At 52.6% G+C, this 14681-nt stretch overlaps 3 protein-coding genes across 3 annotated transcripts; 1 reads left to right on the forward strand and 2 right to left on the reverse strand.

Moving 5' to 3' along the window:
* Nucleotides 1-3842: 3842 nt before the first annotated feature.
* Nucleotides 3843-5714, reverse strand: B0H65DRAFT_551448 (uncharacterized protein; the record flags this gene model as incomplete). The annotated part of the gene is made up of 1 exon (XM_062829809.1): nucleotides 3843-5714. One exon carries the CDS (start codon nucleotides 5712-5714, stop codon nucleotides 3843-3845), a length of 1872 nt encoding a protein of 623 aa, XP_062679996.1.
* A 5041-nt stretch (nucleotides 5715-10755) lies between these two features.
* Nucleotides 10756-12095, forward strand: B0H65DRAFT_551449 (glycoside hydrolase superfamily; the record flags this gene model as incomplete). The annotated part of the gene is made up of 3 exons (XM_062829810.1): nucleotides 10756-11055; nucleotides 11164-11805; nucleotides 11865-12095. 3 exons carry the CDS (start codon nucleotides 10756-10758, stop codon nucleotides 12093-12095), a joined length of 1173 nt encoding a protein of 390 aa, XP_062679997.1.
* A 64-nt stretch (nucleotides 12096-12159) lies between these two features.
* On the reverse strand, nucleotides 12160-13712 carry B0H65DRAFT_280159 (uncharacterized protein). Its single transcript, XM_062822868.1, has 2 exons — nucleotides 12640-13712; nucleotides 12160-12505 (listed from the first exon to the last, which is right to left on the reverse strand). The coding sequence occupies exons 1-2, from the start codon at nucleotides 13569-13571 to the stop codon at nucleotides 12286-12288; spliced, it is 1152 nt and encodes a 383-aa protein (XP_062679998.1). The 5' UTR covers nucleotides 13572-13712; the 3' UTR covers nucleotides 12160-12285.
* Nucleotides 13713-14681: the final 969 nt, after the last annotated feature.

Genomic DNA, 14681 nt, shown 5'->3' on the forward strand with positions numbered 1-14681 from the left:
TCTCGATGCTCGCGAGAAGTCTGGGCAAACATTGACAGACGGAGCAAGTGTGTATAGCAGGGAATGATGAACAAGGAGGTGAGACAGACAAGACATGTTGGGCTCTTGGCTGCGAGCGACCCACATTGTTGGACTGTTGCTCGCAATGGATGGGGCAAGCGAGAATACACGAGATGGTGGTTTGTCTGGGCATCTATTCCGTGCCCAGACCGCCTCCGTTAGCACTTGGCTGGGTAAGGATTGTTAGACTCTGAATATCTGATCCTAGCTACGGTTTTGTTGTTGTTTGGGATCGTATGAAAAAGTCTATCGTGGTTCTGAAACCACTCCTTTCTGTGGTTTTTTTTTTTTTCTTGACTTGACTTGACTCGCTCTGATACTGATGTCTGATGGATGGGGGGTCTCGAGATGCGAGTATGAACAGATGGAGACGAGAGGGATTGGGGGAGTTGGAGTTGTCGAGTTCTGAATTGGAGAATCTCGGACACCTCCTCCGTCGTCGTGGAGCTCTCTGAGAGTCAAGAGATGAGTTCTTGCACCGCCATGGAGGCTTCGTAAAAAGGGACATATGCCAAGAAGGATATCCATATCTTTTTGATGGTGTTCTTCGGATGCCCAGAAGATATCGGCACTTGTCTGCAGGGAATACACCCCTCGTCCCCTGTCTCTGCTTTGAAGATCACGCTTAGGGGGCGGCAAGGGGGCTTGTCTCCCGGGTCCCGGTCGTCCACTCTTGTGATCTTGCGAAATGCCAAGAGGGGGATTTTCTCTCGCCCAAAAGGATAGGAGAATTGCTCGTTGTGTTGCTTTTCGGCTTGTCGATTCGTCGAGCTGACTTTTTTCATCGCGGATGATGCCGGTCAAAACACCACGACTCTCAACAACAAGTCAAACAACAACATGCCCGACCCGGACGGACACCTTGATGGCTCCGACGACGACAACAACCTTTTTAAATCGGATCTTTTACGGTGTAGGTAAGTTGCCCATATCCATGACGGTATTTAAGACCCCTGGCTCTATAACGACTCTCCGGAAGCCGTCAACTTGACAATGCCATTTCTTGGCCGTTTGGCCGTGTTTCTTGGCTGTTTGGCCGTGTTTCTTGGCCGGTCTTGGCTGTCTGAGATGCCGCAGATGTTGTTGCAGTTAATTGAGGCTCAGCGAAGGGGTTCAAAGAAGGTTCACGGTGTGGAAGGAGAAGAAAGATAACATTGTGGTAGCAAAGCATGGATGACGTTAAGGAGAGGGACGTATCGTATAGACGGCCCTGGTTGCCAAGTCTCCCCCAAGACACCAAGGAAAAGCCAAGTGAAGCCACCACAACGCTTGACAAGGCCAAGACGCCGACTGATATCTCCGACTTGGCCTAAAGTACGGTGGCCCAAGTGTTGGCTATGGTCAATTGAAAAAGTTTGGTCAGAAAATGGCCCGTGCTAGCTGCAGGTACTAGATTTATACTAAAGGGTAGCTTCTACAATCTAATGTAATACCCTCTATCAAACTAATGAAGCAATGAAGTAATAAAGTAATAAAGTAATGAAGCAATGAAGCAATGAAGCAATGAAGTAATGAAGCAATGAAGCAATAAAATAATGAAGCAACTAGAGGCAACGGAAGTTAATTAAAATCGAAGGGGTATAATGAGCTGAGACTCTGAGAGTTAATGAGATTTGGGAGCCTTGAGGTTTACCAAGATTTAGGGTAGTAGTATAAATGGATCCCCCGGTTCTTCTCCAAATTTTGGTTAGAGAGTAAATAAGAGCTTCGAAGTTTGCCAAGACTTTTTTAAGGTAGTAATGCAAATGGATCCTTCACTTCTTCTCTAAATTTTGAACTTTGGGGTAGAGTATTAATACAAATAGATTTCCCTGTCCCTCTTGCTCTCTCTGAGCAATAGGAATGAATGAGAGTTGATGAGAGGTATAAGGGTTGATGAGAGGTATAAGAGTTGATGAGAGGTATAAGAGTTGATGAGAGGTATAAGAGTTGATGGGAGTTGATGAGAGTTGTGAATGTGATAGATAATGTAATGCCTTTAGATAGGGGTGAATCTTCTAATTTGAGTATGCAAGTGATATGGAGGCGTTAATATAAAAAGGCTGGCAACTGGGTGCAGCTAAGAGCTCGGACTAACTTTCAATTGAGCATAGCCAACACTTGGGCCACCGTACTAAAGGGTGTCCAAGAGCTTCTAAAAGCGCCTAAAAACGCCCAAAAGTGCGGCAATGCAATGGCGATCACCGCCTATCCGAGAGCATATCCCGCCCGCGCCCAGCCATATTTGACATGTGCTTTTGTTTTCAGGGGTCAGAGATAACTGAGATTGCGATGTTGGAGTTGCCCATGTTGAGCCCATGTGCCGGAAATTTCCATTGACATTGGATTTGTAGATTGTATAGGTGGTTTCTGATTTCATTACGGGTACGTCCGACAAAGAAGATGTGGAAGAAAAAAGGATGAAGCACGTTGTTCAGGGAAGCACATGGATTGGACGTCGACACAAGCAACAAAACAAACCCCCCTTTTTCTTCTCAGACAGATCTCCAAAATCAAAACAAACCCCCGCTGCTTCTGAAGGAAAGTCTGAGATGGACCCCCGTCGGTGGGCCTGCATCCCCTTGATGGCAGAGGAAGAACTCCATCAACTCCAGCATTCTCCAGCGATGCCTTCCCTTCCTCAGATCTCCTCGTCCTGAGACAACTCCATTGATGTGGACTGCGATGGACAAACACAGCCCTGACAGCGGAGAGCCGGAGGCGGGGAGAATGGACCTACATAACACTGCCACTAACAGGAAATAACAGACTCCGCTGCACCCCACCGCAAAGCCTGTTAGCAGGCAATAACAGTCCTCCACCTACGCGCGTCACCACCAGCAGCGGGGTCGCCAGCGGGTTCCCAAGTGGAATTTCCCGTCCTCCAGTCATCCAGACCATTCCATTGATCTTCTCCTCTTCAACAACAGTCAAGGTCGGCAGACATCAAGGAACATACGTACCTGCGTGCTCTGCCATAGGGTTGTTGCCCGGGCGCTTGCGCTTTGCGCATCATCGCATTCCAGTCTCTTGGCGATTTGGCCTTGCGTTTCTTGGCTCATTTTGGAGAGTTCGTATTGATAAGGCGCGTGAGGAAGGCGATATGCTGCCAAGAGGAAGTCGGGGTGTCCGAAGCGCGTAACTGGCCAAGTACCTAGGTAGGTAGACGATGGAAGCTCTCCGATTGATGGGAGAGGTTCGTGGATGACGACGCGCCGAGAGGACAATACACCTTGGCGGTCATGATGGTCTTTTTGGAATACCTATTCCTACGGCCTTCCTGTCCGGGCATCCCGTTGAAGGTCACACTCACTGGCTTGTGACTGGGCAGTGCAGTCCTCCGTCACAACGACACACCGACAGAATACCATGACCGATGACATCGGGGACGCATCGGAGCCGCATCGTGAGATCTCACAATCTCGAATCAAAAATGACCAATTAAAAGCAGATGTTAGCATGGAATTATGCCAGCCCAAATCAACAAACGTCGTCATAGCCAAGTGAGGCTCAAGTTCTCAACTCCGCCCCGTCTAACGAGTGTGGTCAAAGAAACACTCACCTCCTTTTCAACTGCACAACTTGGAGCAACCACAACCATCAAATTGCTCGTGATCAACAACCAACAGAGACAGACACGTCATACCAACTCACATCCACTTCCACCTGGAAACATTCACTCACTCACAGAAAGCAGCTCACAGAAAGCAGAAAGCGCACATCCAACTGACCCTCATCAACACATGCCTTAAAAGAAGTTACAAAGAAATAAAGTCCATCATGATGTCCTACACTGAATGAACTTAAAGAAGAGCACAAGCAAAGACGGCAGCCATCAGGGCAACGCATCCGGTGGTGCTGGCCATCATCTTGGAAGCACCAGCGACGACGGGAGGAGGAGGGATGGCATCCGAGGGCTCAGGGACGGGGACGTCATCGGAACCACCAGTGCCGCTGGGGCCAGAGCCGGAACCACCGCCGTTGCCGCCGGTAGGGCCAGCAGAGGTGGTGATGGTGGTAGAGTTGGTGAAAGTGACGAAGCTGGACGACCAAGAGCCACCAGATCCGCCACCAGGGACGGGAGCAGAGGTGGTGATGGTGGTAGAGTGGGTGACAGTGACGAAGCTGGACGAAGAGCTGCCAGATCCACCGCCGGAGCCGCCACCAGGGACGGGAGCAGAGGTGGTGGTGGTGATGGGGCCAGCGCTGCTGCCGCCAGTAGGGCCGGGGCCAGAGCCACCGCCGTTACCGCCGGTAGGGCCGGGGTTGGAACCGCACTCGGTGAAAGTGGGCTTGGCGGCGTCACACTTGCAGAGCGCGTCGACGGCCGAAAGGACGTCGTTGATCTTGCTGGCTCCGCAGGCGCCCAAAACGTCCCCGGCAATAGTAAGCTGGATTTTCTGGGCGTTGGCGCATTCGCACTTGTGGTCACCAGAAGCACAGCCCAGGTCGAGCGCAGCCTTCCCAATAATAGGAACGGCGCACTGGGGCACGGCAGCAAACTCAGCGGCGCACTCCCAGCTCTCCTCACCACAAGGGCCGGAGGGGGCAGGACCGGGAACGCTGTCAGTTCCGGAGGGGACGACAGTGCTGGAGGGAATGACGACAACAACATTAGAGGTGGAGGTGGAGCAGTCCGAGGTAACGATGTCGGTAGTGGTGATGGTGGTGGTAGAGTCACCTCCGCCAGGAACAGGGACAGAAGCGCTAGGTCCGGGGTTGCCGGAAGGCTCGACGGGGGAGGAGGTAGTCGTGATAGTGATGGGGGGCTGGCTGGAAGGCTCGCCAAAAGGCTGGACGGAAGGCACCACGGCAATGGAAGAGATGGTGGGCTCATCATCGTCGCAGCCATCATCGGTCGTGCTGGGCTCAGCACTGGGCTGAGGCTCGGAGCTGGGCACGGCAGGCACAGAGAGGCTGATGACAGAGCTGGGGGCACCGCCGGTAGAAGGCTCGACGGGGGAGGAGGTAGTCGTTATAGTGATGGGGGGCTGGCTGGAAGGCTCGCCAGAAGGCTGGCCGGAAGGCACCACGACAATGGAAGAGCTGGAGATGGTGGGTTCATCATCGTCGCAGTCATTAGTCGTGCTGGGCTCAGCACTGGGCTGAGGCTCGGAGCTGGGCACTGCAGGCACAGAGCTGGGAAGGCTGATGGGAGGCTCGGAGGAGATAGGAGGCTCGGTGATGGTAGGAGGCTCGGAGGAGATAGGAGGCTCGGAGGAGATAGGAGGCTCGGTGGTGGCAGGAGGCTCGGAGGAGATAGGAGGCTCGGTGGTGACAGGAGGCTCGGTGATGACAGGAGGTTCGGAGATGGTAGAGCTCGGAGTAACGGTCGGGCACGCGGTAAAGGTGGATGCCGTAGCGTCGCAGGCGCAAAGGTTGGAGACGGCGTTCATGACGTTGATGGCGCCGCCGAAACCACAGCTGCCGATAACTGCGTTGGCCATTGCGGCCTGGAGCACCTCCTGCTTGCCACACTCGCACTTGTAGTCGCCGTGGGCACAGCCGAGATTTGTAATGGCGGCCGACTCGATGGCAGCGGTGGCGCAGGCGGGGATGGCCGAGTAGGAGGGAGCACACTCCCAGGAATCGAAACCGCAGTCAGCGGCGAGAACTCGAGCTCCGGCGGCAACCAGCATGAGGCCGGCCGCCTTTCGGGGGACCGAGTACACCATGGTTGAAAACGAGGGAAATGATGTAATAACGGGAAGGTTGAACGAGAGGGTCGAGGGTGAGGGGAGAAAGAGGAGAGGAAAGTAACATCAGTGGGGATGTCTTCACATCTTTATTTACCTACTTTCCAGCTCCTCCTTCTCCGGCTGAAGGAGCCGCACTACGGGAGATCACCGGAGGACTGTCGGCGCTATTGGAGGCTTGGAGGCTCGAATATGAAAAGGACGGGACCTATCCCAATCCGGAGAATAGGCACCAGCAGTTTTGTCTGCCATTGGCCACTCCCTGCTCCTGTCTCCAGAGAGACAAACAATGTGACGGATGTGTGTGGGCAGCATTGAAGGCAGAGAACTCGGGTTGTGGGAGAACCCGCCTCATGACCTCCAAAGGGTCCTGGGGGCGTGACGCGTCCTTCAAGAACGCCATAATGTCTTGACGTTCTTAACGTTCTAGAACGTCCCGGCGGAAAGTACCAAGCTCCACCGCCAATCAATAGCTTAATCGACTACCGGGAAGCCTTGTCGGTTTTAATCTTGAATCTCCGCTAGTTCGGGAGCTACGTCTTCCCTATTCCAGGTTATTTAAGCGAGCCTACACAGTATTTGAGTCTGGATTCGGGGCTATTTGGGCGCTTAACGACCGAACTCGAACGTCCCGGAGGGAGCTCCCTCGGTTGTAGCGCCCACGTTAAAGCTGAACCGCTAGCTCGGTTCAAGGACCGGACTTCACGATAGGAATCCAACCTATCACGAGCTAGCCGACTATAGACTATAGGGTTATTCACCGCGCTGGGTTATAGTGGCTTGCAGCTGTCGAATGCCGTTGATGGATGATAATTGAGATTGGTTGGATGCCGAAGCGGTGCCGTTGTCTCTTCCTCGGCAAAAATTGTGCATCTCGAACAGTGCAAAATCCAACTTCCCCAACCCCTCTCACTCAGGCTCGTATGTGCTGAGCGTACTGTGTCTGCCTGTCAGCCACCGGTGAGATGGTTCCTCGCAAGAAAATCGTTCCTTGGAATCTTGTCAGAGACCTTTTTCTCCCAACATTTCGTAAAACAACCTGCCGTCATTGCCGTGATCGCTTCACCAGGGAATGCTTCACGGGTCTCACTAGAAATTAAGTTTAGTAACGGTGGGAAAACCAAGGAAGACCAAGCGCAGTCACTCACGCATAACTCGTTTCCTCTTACCTCAAGGTGTCCTGTCTGTGGGAAATACGATTCTTCTTCCCAGGCTCATCTTGCACCGCCCGTCATATCTCAAATTGGTCAATTTTTCGGTGTTCCCGGCAGCTTGAGTCGACCTTGACATCCCAGATGCAACCCAACAACAGCCCTACGCCCTTGTAACTCTCGCTGCAATCTGGCGTCCTGCAAGGAGCTGCCGTTGGAGATCTGCTTGTCTCCTTCCGCTGTTGGTGTAGATGGTACCGGTTGGGTGGTTCCGGGATGCAGAGAATCCTGCTGGCTTTCTTCGTGTCGTCCATCGTCAATCTATACAGTCGTCGTTCCATTCGTATTCACGCAAATAATAACCGTCAAACCTGTGTTCACTGAGGCTGATAGCTCTCAGACGCGCCGGGTCGAGGCGAGGAACAGGAGGGGCCTCAAGCTGACCGGTGTTGCAGGAGCTTTGGTGTATCCTTTGGAAGTGGATTTCTCGTACGGAAGTTGAGTATCAAGTTGTGAGTCTACCCATCTGAAACCTTTGCCTTTGCCCGTTCGCCCGCGGTCTCGATGCACTGGTCTCGTCTAGCCCATCAAAGACGAGTCTGTCAGCTGCATGTGTTTAGGGGAAGAAACCCATTCATAGACGTTGTAACTTTGCAAGACGCGACAAGAAGGGTCTGGAGGGAATCCGGAGTGGTGTAAAGTCCGATGAGATTTTTCGGAAGCGATCACTGACTGCCTTGAACAGCTGGATGATGCACCGTTGTGCTCAGAGTCTGGCCTGCGTAGAGACAAGACAGTCAGGGAAGAAGAACACATCGATGTAAGAGTCGGTAGTCCTACAATTGTGCATGGAGAAAACTTGCGCTCTCTGTCACTCCCTCTTCCTTCCTTCAACTGCGGCAAGACAACAAGCTGCAATCGGGGATACTTTCCTTTGTTGGTAGTCATCGCACACAGGCAGGCTCGGCAGGGTCATGATGAATCGAAGTGGATTGACGACAATTGCGATCAGGAATTGTCAGCCAGGTCGGCTGTGGTGGTGGGCGATATCAATGCATGAAGCTTGGTCCTGAGGGAAAGCCCGTGAAGGTGATGTGAATGTTTGGTGGGCGGCGATACAGGTCGCGCATCAGGGCACAGATGATGGAAGAGTTTGCGAAAATGTGAGTTGCGTAGTTCAGTCAGCAATTCTTCTTTTGGCAGTCGGAACCAGCCGGCGTCAAGTTGTGTTTCAGTTTCTCTCAACTTCCGGCCTCGTTGAGACATGAAAGCTGCGCTCAACCAGCGATGGGCAAGTAGGACAGCTCGCTTGCGGGCATCGAGCTTTCCAGGTGAGATTAAACTCGGAGCCCCTGAGATCAAAACTGGAAGGCACCATCAGCTCAGTCATGTACTCGTCTTGTATGTGGATCCGCGGAACATGGCGGAGAAGGAAAGAACAGACTGCCGTAAAGGTTGGGGAGTCGAGAGTGGATTGGTCTTCTGGCTTGTACCTTCCACAGGTGCTTGCCATCACTGCACACATTCCTGATGAACCTCCCAAAGCCAAGACGACTGTGAATACAGTATGATCCAAGTCAGGTGAATCGTGTTGCATTGAGTAGTGGACAGTTGGTCCTTCCCTCAACATCAGGGGCATTCAGAGCCCCAAAGGACAATCGACATCGAGGAAAGTGCCCAGCACCGTACCTACCCAGACTTCCGTCTCTTCCAATGTAATTCTCCATGCTCTATCCAGAACTTGGGGAAGCACGACCGCCAGCGATCCAAGGTGTCCCAAAGCGCTTCTTCGTTTCCCAACCTGAAGTGCTCGCAGAATGATTAAGCAGCCACGGACTACCCCTTTCTTCACACCGTCATTATCATTGTGTTTGCTGGTCCATCATCATGACTTTGTTTATCGTAGAAATAGCTCTGCGGCCATTTTCCACATTCCTTATGAAGAGATTCGAAGTCCCACCCCGGCAGGAAACATCGGCCGTCACGGTGCGGTCCGAGAGGTGAGTTCCGGACTAGCATCCTACTCATTTCCCCAGCACAACTGACACGTTGCTTCCCATGCGCGCAAGTCGCCGGTGTGGTTCCGGACACTCACTGTCCTCTCCTAACGACCAGCCTATCACTGACCTGACGCATTACCTCTACCCATCTCTGATAGAGACATTCCTCTCGTCCACCTTGAAGATATTCCGAAAGCACGGCTGATGTTCATGACCGACTGGCACGGGTCGTCAGTACGCGTGAGGAATATTTTGTCGACAGTTGTTCAGTGAACGACTCGATACATAAGGTATTGATCATGCCGAACGGCCGGCAAGAGGTGCCCAATGAGGAGTTGAGCTGCAACGATTGTTAGCCAAGTGCCGGTCGCGAGAGTCTGGGTTTTGTGGCGAGAAGACTAAGAACGGAAGAAAGAAAACAAACCTCGTGTGCACCCCGAAAGTTCTCGGAAGTCGAACGACCTCCTCTCAACACCCGACCGAACATTTTCCGTCACCAGCATCAAGTACCGGATCAGTCTTTATCCGTCTTCCATTGTCTCCCATCCTTCAGCCCGATACAAAGCAAAGTTTAACTCATCGACGACATCATCACCCACCTTCTCCTCCTCCTCTTCTCCATCTTACACATCTCCCCCGTCAGCCTATTCCCAAGCTTCGAACACCGCGCCCAGATCAAACTCCAAGTCCGGATATTATTGAGTTTCCCCTTGCCACTTGATTCCCCCGCATCATCAACCAGTTGGTCAACGGTCACGCCAAGAGGGTTACATGCACAACCGACCGCAGGCTATTGTTCCGGCAAAATTGGGGAGGAGGATTTTAACCGTCTTAGCTCTTGTCCGTTCGTGAACGCTAGAGCAAGCTCGCTGCCGAGTGGTCAATTCGGTCGGTTGTGACTTGTCCCGGTTGTGAACTTCAATATCGCGAGAGGTGTTGCCGGTGAACTTGTGAGCGGGCTGGTGAGGAGAAGAAGAGGCAAGCGAAGGAAAGAGGCAGGCGAAATGGAAACATCATCCGCGATCCGTCTCCGCCAATGTGGCTTGCTTGCTACTTCCCATTCTTGCGGTCCAGTCGCGGTTCGTCCGGCTGAATAGATTGCTTGCTTGCATTTACACCTTTTCAGCTTGCGTTTTCATGTTTGTTCGTGCGCAAGAACACCACAAACCAAAAGCTTCACTTGGTTCATCAGCCACAGCATCACGAACCGCAAAAACGTACTGTTTGTACCTCGGACTCCTCCTCGACACGTTCGACGGCTTCTCGCTCCACAAACCCGGTTACTAACCCTCCCGAACCCCGGACCTCACCCCTGTCTAGCACTCACATTGACCCCAACCAGACCAGGCCATTCATGACAGTCCATGGAAGAAACTGTCGTCGAACCGTAAAGGTAGGTTCTTCCGAGAACGACGCGCTTGTCACTCGCGATTCTGCGCAAGGAAACATCGGTAGATCCGGGGTGACGGATCACGACCCCATCCAGCACTCCATCCAGTAGGTACTTAGCATCCAGAACCATGTGCATCCATGCCCATCACGCATGGGGAAATGAAGCTAACGACTCCATCCTACCTACCCCATTCCTTTTCCCCATGGGGAGATGATGGGGTCTGTGGGGTTCGCTCGCAATAGTTCGTGACTTCTGGTCGTGATCGGTCTCGACGGTTGGTTGACTCCACCTCCACCTGGATGTCTGCCTCCTGACCGTGATCCTTTATAACCGTCCTCCTCCTCCCCATCCTCAGGGTAGCATCTGTCCTGGTTACTCATCTCGTATCTCCCGTCGAGTTCCCTCCCCTCCCTCCTCACCTCCCTCCTCACCTCCCTCCTCACCTCACGGTCAAGTCAACCCACAGCCAGTCCACCATGCAGACCAAGTCTCTCCTCCTCTCCCTCTTTGCCCTGGCCTCCGCCGTACCTCTGGCTTCCGCCGGCAACAACGACAACGGCAACGGCAACGACAACGGCAAAGGCTCCGGAAAGTCCTGCTCCCACAAGGGCCTAGACTGGTACGCCAAAAAGGCCGGACTCAAGTACTTTGGCGCGGCCACCGACTCGCCCGGCCAACGCGAGCGAGCGGGTTATGAGTCTGCCTACGCCCAGTACGACGAGATCATGTGGAAGTCGGGCGAGTTTGGGCAGACGACGCCTACTAATGGGCAGAAGGTACCTTATGATTTCCCCTTCCATTGTTACCCCCCTCCCCCATCCTCATCCCCTTCTCCCATCCCATCCCTTTAGTAAAGGGCGCTAACAAAGTCCCCCACCCCAAAGTGGCTCTTCACCGAACCAACCCGCAACACCTTCAACTTCACAGAAGGCGACATCGTCGCCTCCCTCGCCCGCCAGAACAACAAGCTTTTGAGATGCCACGCCCTAGTCTGGCACTCGCAGCTCGCACCCTGGGTCGACTCCTCGTCAACAGACTGGACAAAGGACGAGCTCCGCTCGGTAATCAAGACCCACGTCACCAACGTCATGAACCACTACAAAGGCCAATGCTACGCCTGGGACGTGGTCAACGAAGCCTTCAACGAGGACGGCACGTACCGGGAGTCTGTGTTTTACAACGTTCTTGGTGAGGAATTCATCCAGCTCGCTTTTGAGACGGCTGCCAAACAAGATCCCAAGGCCAAGTTGTACTATAATGACTATAACCTTGAGTCGCCATCGCCCAAGACGGAGGCGGTCAGGAAGATGGTTAGGGGACTGCAGAGTAAGAAGATCCGGATTGATGGGGTGGGACTCCAGGCGCACTTGGTGGCGGAGAGCAGGCCGACGCTGGATGAGCATGTTGCTGCTATCAAGGGGTTCACGGAGTTGGGAGTTGAGGTGGCGTTGACGGAGTTGGATGTTAGGCTGCAGACGCCGGCGAATGCGACGAATTTGGCGCAGCAGAAGGAGGCGTATAAGAACGTGAGTAAATTCGTTATCAGGGTTGCACATGGACAGTTGCTAACGTTTCAATTAACTAGGCCGTCGGAGCTTGCGTCCAAGTCGACGGATGCATCGGTGTCACCATCTGGGATTTCTATGACCCCTTCAGCTGGGTCCCTGCCGTCTTCGCCGGTGAGGGTGCCGCCCTTCTCTGGTACGATGACTTCAGCAAGCACCCTGCCTACGACGGTGTCGTCGAGGCTTTGACCAACAAGACCCAAGGACATAACGGAAACGATCCTCGTGGTGCCAAGCGATGGGTCGCATAGGTAGGTTGTGGAGTGGCAGTCTGTTTGAAATAGTAATTCTTGGTCATTTGTAGTAATCTAATACCAAGTTTTTTGATAAGAGCTTTGCTTCATTTCGTCGTTACCTATCATGTCCCTGTCCAAATATGTTGCGGATCTCATTCTCTTGTCTGCAGAGTGCGACTTGATAGTCATTCCCGAGGGTCAACATCTAGATATCATTGTATCCCAGCATCTTGGGATGCTCATCGTCGCATACTAGCCATGACCATGCCGCGCTAGGTGTGTAGCTCGTTGTGGTAGAGTACGGTCGGCCGTAGTCGGCTCGTTCGAAGATGGTACCTGTATGATCGGATCTTTTCATGTTGGCGACGTTCTCGGGTGTGGCGACGGCGAGGAAGTGTTCGCGCTGGGAACCTTTTGGTAGTGCTCTGTGGTGATGTTTCGTTAGTAAGATGTGGGTTTCTCAATGCTCGCTAGGTAAAAGGGTGAGAAAAGTGTTGCAGAAACCACTCCAAAGATGGTAGGTATATCTGACGGGACGCGTGGACTGGGCGCAACTCACAAGGCATTCCCAAAGATGCCATGACACAAGCTAGGCTCCTTCTTCAACAGACCCTCCACCCATATACACTGGCGACCTAGCCTAATAGCCGCATCGATCTTCTCTTCAAGCGCAGGGAAGTGTTCGCGCAACGACAGCAGCGACACAACGAAACCCGGGGCGCCATGACAGAACTGCACCAAGCCCTTGCCAGTATGAGCATGATGTTCCGAGCTAGGCCAGTTGCCAGCAGGATGCTGTAACCTCAGCAGCCTGTCAAGAACCGATTCCAGTTGCGGAGCGGTCTCGGGCGACGTCAAGACGACCTGGGTAAGGATGCCAATGTCGCCATGAACAGCACCAAGATAGCGCTTGTCATGCCACGTCCACTTCGGGCCTCTGTTCAGAATGGTATTCGTGATCTCAGCAATAGCCGGGTCAACAAGCGAGTTACTGCCAGGAACCCAATGCCGCACCAGTCTCAGGAGATATAGTGTGCCTGCTCGGCCGTAGAGGATCTCATCCGGGTACTCCTCCACCTCCAGAATTTGGCTCACACACGACACGAAGGTCCTAACATGCGCCGTATCCTCGGGAAAGATGCACGCGCGCACAGCCTCGAAGGCTAGCTTCTCATCATGAATACCGCATCCACGCGAACCAAGACGGAGGTTGTGTCCGCGCGACCCCGAGATGTAAGCCTTCGCCCAGTGATGGGGAGTCTGGCCGCTAACCAGCAAGTTCGGTTGCCGGGCGGAGATCTGGAGCATCAAGAGGGCGATGCCCGTCGGCCCGCTCCATAAGCCTTGGAGGTGCTCGTGCGAGTAGCGCGAGCGAGGGGGGTAGCTGGCGACGATGTCTTCGAGCGCGGATTGCAGGTATTGGAATGTGTCGTTGGAGATTTTGAGGAGGGAGGAGGGGTCCGAGAGGGTCATGTAGCGGGAGTCGGCCATTTTGAGACACGGAGGCGGAGGCGGTTGGGGAGACAAGAATAGGATTATGGTATTAGATTGACTGGGAGGGAGAGACGATGATCTTCTCTGGTGATCCTGGGGAATAAGCCGTGGGAATTATGCAGTATGGCAATAAGGCGAGAACGATCAATGGATGCGAATGGATTGCCTTGTTCAGTCAGGAACCAAGGCAGTAGCAAACGGAGGCATTCCGAACCATGGACGGTGGTAGCGTTCCTGGATGGTGTTGATCCGATGAAGTGACCGTGGATTGTCTGGACGACTAGAGGTACGCGTGCTTGACGGTTCCATCAATGTGTTGTGTTGATCGGGAAAAGTCGTCAAGAATCAAGTTGTCGTCATGATGTTGGACTTTGGCTTGTCCTCTGCCTGGCGAGCTGTGCCTGTCCAAGGTACGTACCTGGAATTGTGGGGTACTTAAGACCGGCAGGCAGATTACGGCCAATTAGAAGCTGCAAAATGCGATGGATAAAAGGAACAAAGTGCGGGGACATGGGTAACCTGTCAGAGGCCAGAGGATCCACTGGGCGTGCACGTGCCCAGTTGGGCTGGGACATGCGGGATTTATCCAGATGCCAGAGCTTCGAGTCTGTAGAGCCAGTCTTACACACATACACACAATCAAGCTACATTGAATCCCATATCGATTATTACTAGTAATATTACAATTAAAAGTCTTATTAATTTGATTATTAAAGCTATTGCTAGAACGATAACCGATTAAACGACTACTAATAATATTTATAACTAAAATTAACAGTATTGCCTTCAACGGCCCTAAGGGTTGGCCGGCCTAAGAAGATACTTTTATTTTTATAATTTAGGACCTAGGTCTTTAGAAATATATCGATTCAAATAATTGTATTCCCTGGCTAACCGAACTGATAAAATCTAATATCGCTAGCTATTAGAGGGAGGTTCCCGCTAGAGAAATTAAAGAAGCTAAGAAGGATAAGAAGGCTACTCTATTTATTGCCGCTAAGCTTTATAGCTTCTATTATAAGCGCGATTACTGTAACTATATAATTAAGAAGTTGTATTGGCGTGTAGAGGTTATGACTTTCTTTAATTTAGGTATTAAGAAGACTA

The sequence above is a fragment of the Neurospora tetraspora genome (genome assembly GCF_033439725.1).
Source record: "Neurospora tetraspora strain CBS 560.94 chromosome Unknown B0H65scaffold_6, whole genome shotgun sequence".
Lineage (NCBI taxonomy): Eukaryota > Fungi > Ascomycota > Sordariomycetes > Sordariales > Sordariaceae > Neurospora > Neurospora tetraspora.